Source organism: Tupaia chinensis, unplaced genomic scaffold (genome assembly GCF_000334495.1).
Source record: "Tupaia chinensis unplaced genomic scaffold, TupChi_1.0 Scaffold148607_1, whole genome shotgun sequence".
In the NCBI taxonomy this organism is placed as follows: domain Eukaryota; kingdom Metazoa; phylum Chordata; class Mammalia; order Scandentia; family Tupaiidae; genus Tupaia; species Tupaia belangeri.
In genome coordinates, this window is record NW_006208456.1 from 2739595 (window position 1) to 2750986 (window position 11392).

The window sequence follows — 11392 nt, forward strand, 5'->3', positions numbered from 1 at the left end:
CAAACAGACAGAGAGAGACATAGAGACATAGAGACAGAAAGCGAGAAATCACCCCCCAGGGGGGATGGTCACACCGCAATCCCTTCTCCTCCATTCTCCTCTCGGGATCTTGGGCACGCACGCACATGCGCCTGGTGTGAGTTCCAAGCCACCGGGTCCGGGACGCGAACTGCGGTCGACAACATGGGAGTCCAGCGACACAGCCATTACGCTAACTGCTGGTTCCCTAAAGCACGTGTTCTTAACCTTGAGACTCACTGCTTAGGAGGGGGACAGTGAATAGTAATTCACCCAGTCCCTTCCCCAATAGCTTCAGGACTCTCTTCTGCCCTCCCCAGAGTGGTCCCAGCCCTTGTGTATTCAGGCTGAGACAAAATGAGAGGTCTAGGGAGCCTTCAAATCCCCTTCCCCAGTTGGGGTGAGGATGGGGGTGCTGCTGAGCCAGGCTGGGAAGCTATAAATGGGACACTGACACTCCACACCCTGCAGTCCTTCCTCTGAGCTGAGCAGGCCGGGCAGGCCCCAGTCAGCTGCCTCCACAAATACGTAAACATATAAATCGCAAGGGAAAGCTGGCAAAGCCACAGAGGAGAGGCAGATAGAGGGGAGGAGGGGGCAGCAGACCCTGAGGAGTGGAGGGAGGAGCTGGGGTTCCAGCACCGGGACCTGCGGATGCACCGGATACTCTCGGAGGCCCAGTCTGGGCAAGGAGGAAGGAAAGCAGGCTAGGGAGATAGACTGGTGTGTTAGAGTAACCCAGGACTGTGTGAGAGGGTGCAGGAGCAGGGACGGAGGGGAGGCCAGCACTCCCTCACCATGGGCAGTGGGTTGGGCCCCCAGATATCTGGGATAGACCCTGCAAGAGACTGAGTCTCCACTTCATTCTGGGACCAGCTTCCATTCTTGGCAGGCAGGACTATGTCATGCAGCCTTCTTTGTCAGCCCCATCTCCTGCCGGCCTGAGGAGGCAACCCCCACATGTGTGAGACTGCGTGGACAGAATTGTGAACATTCCCTGGCCTTGGCAGTCTCTGCTCAGCCAGGAGGGCAGCTGTGGGGAGGAGAGAAGAGGACGCAAAGCCACTGGGGTAGTGAAGAGCCAGCTGACAGTGCGTGAAGCCAAGAGTCCCACATTCTACAGAGCTCCGGACCCAGCCATCTAGGGCCAACACCCCACCGCCCACGTGGTTCTCATTAGGTTCATTCGCAGCAAAACAGCAACAAGCAAACAGCACTGGGACCAGCTAATGAGCACACAGACCTTCTGCACAAGCTGCCTTCAAGTGGAAGGCCAACGCCCACTGGCAAGTCCCTCCAGGAGAGCTGCCAGCCTGTGTGTCTAGGTCAGGGTGGGCAACAGGGGAGCTGCAGAGTGAGAGCCATGGAGCAAATTACCAGGGTAGTGGGCATTGGTGGCACCCCAGAACAGCACCCCACCAGGGCACGAGTGCACACTCAGACACATGTTGGTACTGGGATGATCTGCGGGCTCACCCCACCTCAAGTTTCCAGTGTCGAAACTCCAGTCTGGCAGAGAGCATCATCGGAAAATCCCAAGCAAGTTAGGAAACTGAGAACCTCCAGGCCTGTGTGAGGCCCACGCCCAGACCCCTTAAGCAGCTGGGGAGAAGCTCACCCTGTGAAGCCACCCTGCTCCAGCTTCCACTCAAACTTCAGCAACACTCTCCTTCAACCAGTGATGTCTCCCTGCAAAGGCTTCGAACACACCATCCTCTCTCTACCTCCAACTCTATACCCACTCCCTGGCCCCCTGAGTCCCTGACTGCTCTTCTACTCAAAGTGTGGTCCCTGGACCAGCCGCATCAGCATCCCCTTGGAGCTTGTTAGAAAGGCAGGCTCTTCCGCTCTGCCCAGATCTGCTGACTCAGAATCTGCTCTTTAATAAGACCCCAGAGGACTCGTGGGCACATTCAAGTGAGTAGGGTCTCCAAGGCAGCTCTTCCTACGATGGACCCCAAACTCTGCTCAGTGGCTTTCAGCCTCAAGCTTTTAAGAAAGAACCAGCCCAGAAAGTCTGTTTAGCACAGAACCACCTGGCCACTGACATCTCGGGCTTCTTGGCCCAGGAGAGTTGTTCAAAGCTCCTTCTGATTCTCAGATTCTCTAATGAGCTGTGTGACCTTGAGGGTATCAACATTTCTACAAGGTTCACTTTGTTCTTCTTTAAAATTATGAGGCATAAATGTTCCCCCAATTCTGCCCACACCCACAGTGGGCCTGTCCTCTGAGAGCCCCCACTAATCTGCTGGTCCTGGTTCCCCAAGAAGGAAAGGCTGTTCCCACAGAAGATCGCTTGGTTGTTCAGTTTTGACTTTGGGGTTTGAGTTTCTTTATCTGGAGGTTCTCAGAGAGACCCAGGCTTTTTTCTGAGCTGCATCTCTAGGCTGGCAGAGAGCATGGGCCAGGAGGCCTGAGACAGAACTCCAGAGCTGGGTCAACCAGCATCTCTATCCACAAGAAAATGACATGCCATCCATCTCATCCCCATCTCGGGAGAGACAGGAGAGTCAGAGATGACGGGCACCCCCAGGCTGGGAATGCCGTGTTTTCTCATACACTGATCAGCTGTGCCACCTTGGCCCTGTTTCTTAACCAAAGTGCACCTTGCACAAAGTGAGTGCCACGTCGGACTGCCTCTTGTTACTGTTGCTGTTAGTACATGTGACACCAACAGTGAAGGCCTGAGCATGGGGGCTGTGGCTCTTCACATGTTCCTCCTTGGTTTTCACAGAACTAAGATGGTTATTCTCTTTTCTCTCATTTGACCAGCTGACCAGGCTTCAGAGCAGGCAAGGAAACAATGCTGCAGACACAGGATCAGAGCCTCATCTGACCAGCCCAGTAGAGTCTGACGGGAGCCAGAACCATCGGGCCAGGGACCAGGGCATGCAATGGGAATGGTGTCCCCGGAAATGTGTGATGGACATGGAGTCTCTGGGGCCAGGTGTATGCTGGACATGAGAGTGGGGGGGGGGCTCGACAAGGCCCTGCGGGTAGGGAGTGTGGGCCCCAACACAACTGGACAGCAGGAGAGTGCTGGAAGCTTTAGGCACCTGAGCGGGCATTTGATCTGAGAAGTGGTTTCTAGTTGGAGGTATTGAAAGTCTCCTCCCTCCCACTGCACATTGCCTCCACTCCAGGAAGGCTGTATCCTCAGGGCGCAGATTGTGGAAGAGACTGGTTCCAGGTTCTGGAGTCCCTGAGCCTGCTCTCTGAGAAAGAGAGAGAGAGACAGGGAGATGGATGGGGCAGGAGGCACTCACGTTTGATACAGTGGTTGGTGCTGTTTGCCGTCGTCCATCCTGGGCAGCACTGTCCTCCGCAGACATTTCTCCTGTGGGGTTGCCAAAACAAGGTCAGCAAAAGGATGTTCAGAGTTGGAACTATTCATCCAGCCTCTCTGATGGACTCACCCTCTACAGCCAGGGCCTAGGGAACACTGTCCTATTCTACAGGGAGGCCACATGGCCTTGAGATCACGCAAACCCAAGGCTGCATCCTGACCACCATTCTCCGTTTGCCCTTGGGAAGCCTCTTTCTCGGTCCATACAATGGAGATGATCATAAATGCCTAATCGGGTGGTTGTGATGATTAAATAAGACTGGGAGGTTAGCACCTGATGCAAAGAAGGCCATCCACTGATGCACAGGGACAGTGACTGTCCAGACAATAAGCAAGCAAGTTCAGAGGGGTTCAGGAACTTGCCAAAGCCACATAACAGGCAAGTGCTGGAGCCCGACTCAAACCTGGGTTGGTCCAACTCTGAGACATGCTCCAATTCACACACACACACACACACTGCCTCTCCCCAAAATAAACACTGCGGTCCTTGCCCTGTGAATGCCAACAATCCAGAGGAGGCTGGAAGACATACACTAAACTTTTTTTTTTTTTAAGAGAGATGTTTTGCTATAGGGTGCATGCACTCACCAGAGAGACAGAGACAGAGACAGAAAGCAAGAAATTACCCCCCAGGAGGTTTGGCCACACTGCAGTCCTCCCCCTCCATTCTCCTCTTGGCATCTTGGGCATGTACACACATGTGCCCAGCATGAGTTTTACGCTGCCAGGCCTGGGACTCAAACTGCAGTCAACTACATGAGTCCAGTGACATAAGCATTACACCATCTGCTGGTCCTGACACACACTAGACTTTAAGGATGTACACATGACCCTCGGACAATGGGTTTGAACTGTGTAGGTTCACTTGTACATGGATTTTTTTCAATAAATATAGTGGAAAATACAATGCAGTACTGTAAACTCTTTTCCTCAATGACAGCTCCTTTTGTCTAGCTTACTTTATTGTAAGAACACAGCATATAATACAGAAAACACACAAAATATGTGTTAATTGACTATGTTATCAGTAAGGCTTCAAGCCAACAGCAGGCTGTTAGTGGTAAGTTTTAGGGGACTTAGAAGTTAAAGGTAGGGACCAGCAGATGGCATGGTGGTTACATTGCTGGACTCCCACATGGTTGACCATGGTTCAAGCCCTGGACCTGATGGCTTCAGACTCACACCAGGCGCATGCGCATGCATGCCCAAAATCCCAGAAGGAGAACAGAGGAGAAGGGATTGCGGCATAGCCATCCCCTCTGGGGGGGGGGTGACTTCTCGCTTTCTGTCTCTCTATCTCTCTCTGTCTCTGCGGTGAGCACACACGCCCTATATCAAAACAAACAAACAAAAAACTCTTCAAAAAAAAAAAAAAAAGAAGTTATAGGTGGATTTTTGACTGCACAGGGATTGGAGTCCCCAGTTGACACATTCAAGGTCAACCAGGCATAGGCGTCACCAGCCAGTGAGTGCATACTAGGAGGCGCCTTAGCCCTCGTAGCCACATAGGCCGGTGCGTGGTAAGACTAAGCACTGCATGGGAAACCAAAGGAACAGGCCCTTGGGTTTCTATTTAAGAGGAATCTCTGAGGGGCAAGCTGGCAAGTTGAGGCTGGGGGTGCAGTTTAAGCTACATCTGCATAGCAGGCACTCTTATTATTTGGGGAGGCTAATGGAGCTTGCTTTATGGGAGATAAAGACCTCCCCAGAGCCACCCCTCCATGTTGGCCCTGAGGGCACTTGCACAAGAAACTGACCTGCAGGCACACTCATCCAACCCACCCAAACTGCTCAAGTGCCAGGTGAGCACCAGCAGGCCCCATCCAGCCCTGAGTGTCCATCTCAAGACCCACATGCCTGGCCCAGGGTGTTTCCAGTCTGGGCCTGGTTCTGGCTTCCTGGACCCCACCGTTATCCCAAAGTTGGCAACTGGAACTGCAGAGTGATTGGGAGGGAGCGGTATGGCGGCTGCAAAGGTGAGGACAGAACAGGGTGGCCATTCCTATGATCTCTGTGGCCAGCACGGCAAGCATCTGCTCCCATTTAAGAGTTTGTTTGACATTCGAGTGGACCCCAAAGCTTGTGTGGTTTTTCAGAGCCTTCCAAAGAATTCAAAATAAATTCCTACAGCTTAAAAAGCTGAGGCCCATTCCTGGCCCTTTGGCCCAGAGTTGTGGGGAGCTGCCTCCTAGAGAGCTCCCAGAATGTCCTGCCAAAGTTGTGCCACTCAGGTCACCTCAAAGCCTTTCTGGGCCACCACCTCCAGCAACTTCCCGGTTCCAGGAAGGTGTCCTCATCTAGGTCCACATCACCAGGTTCCTGGGAAGGACCTGTTCCTAGACCTAGTGCGTGTGCCCTGCTGGAAGGGGGAGATTGCCTGCCCATTAGTAAGTCACTACCCTCCACGGTGACAAGATCTCTTAGGGGTCTTTGAGAAGGAGTATTCTAAGAACCGAGGCCTGCGAGAACCCAGACAGCATAAACCGAGGGGCCTGCCAGGTGAGAAGGTCATGGCATGCAGTCTCACCCCAGGAGACCCCGGAACCAGCTATGACCCCAGATACTCTCAAGATAGCTTTGCAGCTGGTGGAAGAAGGCAGTGCTAGGCCTGCCCTGCCTGCCCATAGGGGAGCCCCAAGGAACGTCAAGGCCACAGTGAGGACCAGTCAGAATCAAAGGCTGCCAGGCCAGGGTCAGGTGGGGGCTGGGAAGGTACTCAAGACCAATTTACGTACCCAACAAGAGCCTCTGAGGTCCTTTCTCAGGACCTCAGATATAGAAGTCTCGGTTACGGGCCCAGGAAGATGACCACTGGGAGATAACTTTTCAGTGGACCCTGGCTAGGTAGCATAGCAAGAGCATGTAATTCGACAGCTCTGACTCGCTGGGACCACATGAGCCCAATCTTCCCGAGGACACTACTCAGTAAGCATTAGCCCAACCTTCAGCATTGCTGTTGGGGACGCATCTGCCTAATAGCCTCGGACAGCTACTGATCCACCTGGGACACACCTGGTCTTACTGGCCCTTTGTTAGAAACCTCCCACAGCTATCCACTGGCCTCTACAAAACCAACCTGGCCTCCACTTGCTTGTACAGTCTCATGATCCCCATCACCCCTCCCTTGTCTCCACAACCACCAACGAGTAAGGCTGTGTTCCTCCAGGGAGACAAAGCTGTACTCTGAATGCACCATCGAGGTCGCACCTCAATGTCTTTGCCCTCTCTGCTTAGAATGCCTGAAATCTTTGGTATACTCCAAGACCCCCAGATAAAATGTTACTTCCTTTGTGTGAAACCGCCCTAACATCTAGCCAGCCTTCCCCACTCTCCATCCACTGCGATCATGTAGTACCGATGGACTCAGGTTGCTGGTTGTAGGTATGTCTGTCTTGGGTATCTTGAGGGTTCTTTCTTCTCTTTGGGCCTCTGGAGTCTAACACAGGGCCTGACACTTGGTATACATTTACTACCTCTTTGCTTCACTTAAATCAGTGTTTCCAAAAAACTAGGAGATGAGCATCACAGAGGACAGGAAAGGTACATGATCAGAAAGTTGAACAATTCTGAGTCACACAGTGAAGAAGTGATTCCTGGGGCCAACAGATGGTGTGGTAGTTACGTCACTGGATTCCCACATGATCTACTGTGGTTCAAGACCCATATCTGGGGGCTAGAAAATAACGCTGGGCTGGGAACCAGCAGTTAGCGTAATGGCTATGTCGCTGGACTCCCATGTAGTCGACCGTGGTTCGCGTCCCAGATCTGGTGGCTTAAAATTCACGCCGGGCGCGTGTGCGTGCGTGCCCAAGATCCCGAGAGGAGAATGGAGGAGAAGGGATTGCAGTGTGATCATCCCCTCTGGGGGGTGATTTCTCGCTTTCTGTCTCTATGTCTCTCTCTGTCTGTCTGGCAAGCGCATGCGCCCTATAGCGAAAACCTCTCCAAAAAAATAAAAAATAAAATAAAATAAATAACGCTGGGCATGTGTGTATGCGTGCCCAAGACCCCTGGAGGAGACTGAAGGGAAGGGATTGTGGCGTGGCCATCCACCCGGGTGGGAAGCTCTCATTTCCTCTCTCACTGTCTCTGTCTCGGTCTCTATCTCTGATGAGCACATGTGCTCTATGGCAAAAACCTCTGAGAAAAACAAACAAGAAGTGATTCCCTCTCCTGTGATCTTTCTAACTTATTTAAGTCCGTGAAAAAGTCACCATCTGAATCAGGGTCCTCATGCCAGATTCTCTTGTCAACACTTGCTAGTCCTCCATTCCAACAGAGAGATCATGCCACAGGGTTGAGCTTCCTAAGATAATGAATGGCACTTAAGAACATTTGTTTTCATTTCAATGTCCCTATCATTACCTTGTCTTTACAACAAATGGTATTACTTTCAACTTATAATAATGATACAAAGTTCCCTTTTAACTATGAATTTATTTATGCAGAAAAATGACTCAAGAGCTCTTTGTCATAGCAAAATATGTAAGTCATGTAAATGTCTCAAAACAGAAGGATAGATAAATAAACTGTGGTATATTCAGACAAAGGAATAATATACAACGGTTATAACGAATAAACTTGGACTAATTATATTAACATGGTTAAATCTTAAAAATCTAATGGAGGGCAAAACAAATCGAAGAAGCACAATGCAATATGGCATTACTGATCTAAGTTTAAAATATACAGTAGTAATATGTGTATTATGTGGATAGATTCATCCATAGTAATCATAGTAAAACTTCTAAAATTAAATAAATTCAGGATAGTGGTTAACACTGGGAGAGAGTCAGGCAGGTTTATAGAGGAAATTTCAACTGCAAAATGAAAGCAAAATATGCCAAAATACTAAGGTTTGATAAAGCTGAATTGTGACTTATATTATGCAAATAGCTTGTTATATGTAGGTAAAACTTTATAATATGCTTTAAAAAGATAAAATAAAATAAAATATAAAATCCTGTTATTTTAATAGCATATAAATTTAAAATATATAATAACATAATAAGAAGGGAGAAGTACAAAAAATATGAAGGCATGCTATGAATTTGGCTCAAGAAACACTGAAAATTGGGAAACAATGACTGAATCGGTTCCCTGCAGATCGTAAATTTCATTAGTCGGCTCTGACCACTGCTGTATCCTAGATATCTAGCACTGTGCTTGGCACATACTTAATGACCCTATTATGTGCAATAAATCCTCACTATGTTGAAAATTCTATGAGGACAGAGACTGTCTGCCCTGGCCACTGATGTATACCAGAGTCCAGCATAGGGTTGGGCACATAGGAGGCTTTCCATAAATGGTGAATGGATAAAGAATACCGAGCAGTAGTGCTGCAGTTTCAAGCTTCACCAGCAGGTGGCACTTAGTCCTTGGCGTTGAACAGTGTAAGAGGCAATGGCCAAAATAGCCAATCTGGCCAGAAGCCATAGGCCAAAATAGACGTGAGTGGAGGAAGTCAATGGACAAGATTGCCGCTCAGCCCCTCCTCAGCTGACATGGGGTGGCTAACTGGAGTGCCAGAGGAACGCACTCTTCATTAAAGCTCAGAAGACAATCTGGGGAGGAGCCAAATCCAGCGAGGGATTCTGACTGGTGCAGCATTGTACGGCAGGTGCCTGTCAGCGGCATCCAGCCCATGCCCTCGCACACTTGTGCACATCTGCCAGTCTTGTAGTGACAATCTGCTCTCCTCATAATTGTTCATTTCACAGTTTTTTTTTTTTTTTGAGAGGTTTTAGCTATAGGGCGTGTGTGCTCGCCAGAAAGACAGAGAAATAGAAAGTGAGAAATCATCCCCCGGGGGGGATGGCCACGCCACAATCCCTTCTCCTCCACTCTCCTCTCAGGATCTTGGGGGTGCATGCACACGCTCCCAGTGTGAGTTTAAGCCACCAGGTCCAGGACTCGAACCATGGTTGACTACATGGGAATCCAGTGACATAGCCATTATGCCAACTGTTGGTCCCACATTTCACAGTTTCTAATAGTGCACCTTCCCACCCTTGTCCTGCACTTCCCCTCCCCCAACCTGCACCTAAATGTCTACACTGTAAGCTCCTCTATGATCCAGCCTGACTTCTGTCTCCAGCCTCAATCCCTATGGCTGCCTGTCCCTGGGCCAGTGCGAAAAGTGAAAAAACTTTGTCCTTGGGCAGTGCTACACCAGCACAGCATCCTGATTGGGTCCCACTCCTGTCACCCCTCTGCCTCTCCACATGCTACCCATCGAGTTCCAGGGGCTCCAGATCACAGGGCCTTCTTCTCTGAGTTCCTCAGCCACAACCATCCCATTCCATGGCACCTACCACAAAGTGTGCAGTACTGGGAAGCACATCCCCAGGTAGATTTCTGGTCATTTTCCCAAGTCGACTGTAAGTAATTGAGTTGCTCTCTCGGCAGGAACAATGTCTAGGCTTCCTGGGCCCTTTCCCAAGCTCTGCGCACACACTCTGAGGAAGCCTGTGTTCACTTGCACAGGTCAGAAAAGGGAAAATCTGAACCACAGCAGGGGCTCCGTGAATACTTGCCGAGCGATCCTGTGTGCAAGGACCGGGCAGTTCACAGGTCTACTCTCCGTAGGGCCTCCTGCAAGCAGCAGGGAGTTCCTTCACTCATTCCACAAATACTGGATGAACACCAGCTATGTGCAGACACTGTTCCAGGTATCGGTGACATAGAAATGAACAAAACAGACCCTGCTTTCAAAGAGCTGGCAGGCCAGCCCCCTAACACATAAACAGAAACACGTCTGACAGAATACGGGCTATGAAGCAGCATGAAGCAGGGTGAAGGGAGAGGTTGGGTGGCAGGAGTGGTCAGAGCACACCTCTCTGAGCAGAGATCTGAATGAACCAGTGAGCAAATTCCTGAAAAAAAGAGAAAATTCCGGCTGAAGTATGGGAGGAGTGGTCCAGCCAAGGAAAATATCAGTGGAAAAGTTAGGCAGAAAGTCCTCAGGAGTAGAACTGGTGGCAAGTGTCTTTGCTGCTCACTCGGCTAAACCCAACTGAGGAATGGGCCCCAGGCCAAGAAGAGCTGCCAGCATCCTTCCCAGCCCCCACACTGCCCTGTACGGCCCTGGCCCCTTGTTCCAGAGACACCTGTTACACCCAGGCAAAGCTGAACGCCCTCAAGCCACACAGATCCCCGATGGGGGCGAGGCCTCCTCACGCTGCGACAGCGCCCCCCGGCGGGCAGGGGGTACTGCCCAGGGGAGCAAATAAGTCAATCAGAGCTGCAAGGAAGGTTTAGTCCTGCAAAGCGCTGGAGTAACAGGACACCAAGACTCAGTGTTGCACACAGACCCAGTTCTCCTGCACCCACTATGCCATAGCTACGTCGGGGAACAGGCTTCCTGCCCACGGTGTCCCCGAGCCCGTACGCACTCCTACACCTAGCCCTGAGCACGCACGGGCTGATGCCCCAACCCCTACCCTCATCCTGGCGCCCCAGCTTCACTGCCAGCCCCTTTCCCAGAGACGCAGCTGCCTTGGCGCCTTAGAGGCCCCAATATTCTCCACCTAGCCGTGGTCTTGGCCAGCTCACCCGCCCCTGGTCCTGGAGCCCCTATCCCACTGCCCCCTCTTGCTAGCCCTGGGCTGGAGGAACGCGGGCGAAGGCAGAGAAGCCTTGGGAGAGGAGATCACGTCGGGGCTCAGGGCGAACTGGCAGGAAGGGTAGAGACCGTGTTGCTCTACACCATCAACTCCGAAAGCCGTCAGAATTCTGGGCCGGTCTTCGGAACCTCAGGGCTGTTTCCCCGCAGTACGGAGGGCAGAGAGACGAAGGCATGTCTGGCAGCTTTTTCCTCTAGCCTGCACGCCCCTCCGCGAATGAGTGCAGGGGAGCCCCAGCGCGTCGCTCTCCCCTCTCCTCCCATGTTTCCTTCGCCCGTGCTCACCCCGTGAGCCGCCCTCGCGGCTGGGTTGAGGCCGCAGCCCCGGACCTCTGCGGGGTCCCGACACGCTGGACGGCTGGCGCCGCCCGGGCGCGGGGTGCCGGCTGCTGCTGGCGCAG

General features: G+C 51.6%; 1 protein-coding gene across 1 annotated transcript in view; it reads right to left on the minus strand.

Moving 5' to 3' along the window:
* LTBP2 (latent transforming growth factor beta binding protein 2) overlaps positions 1 to 11392 on the minus strand; it is a 112536-nt gene that overhangs the window by 99637 nt on the left and 1507 nt on the right. The window contains exons 4-5 of the mRNA XM_027769109.1: positions 11277 to 11392; positions 3285 to 3355 (exon numbers count right to left, since the gene is read on the minus strand). Of these exons, the coding sequence (XP_027624910.1) occupies positions 3285 to 3355; positions 11277 to 11392 (187 nt within the window). The remainder of the gene's footprint in view (positions 1 to 3284; positions 3356 to 11276) is intronic.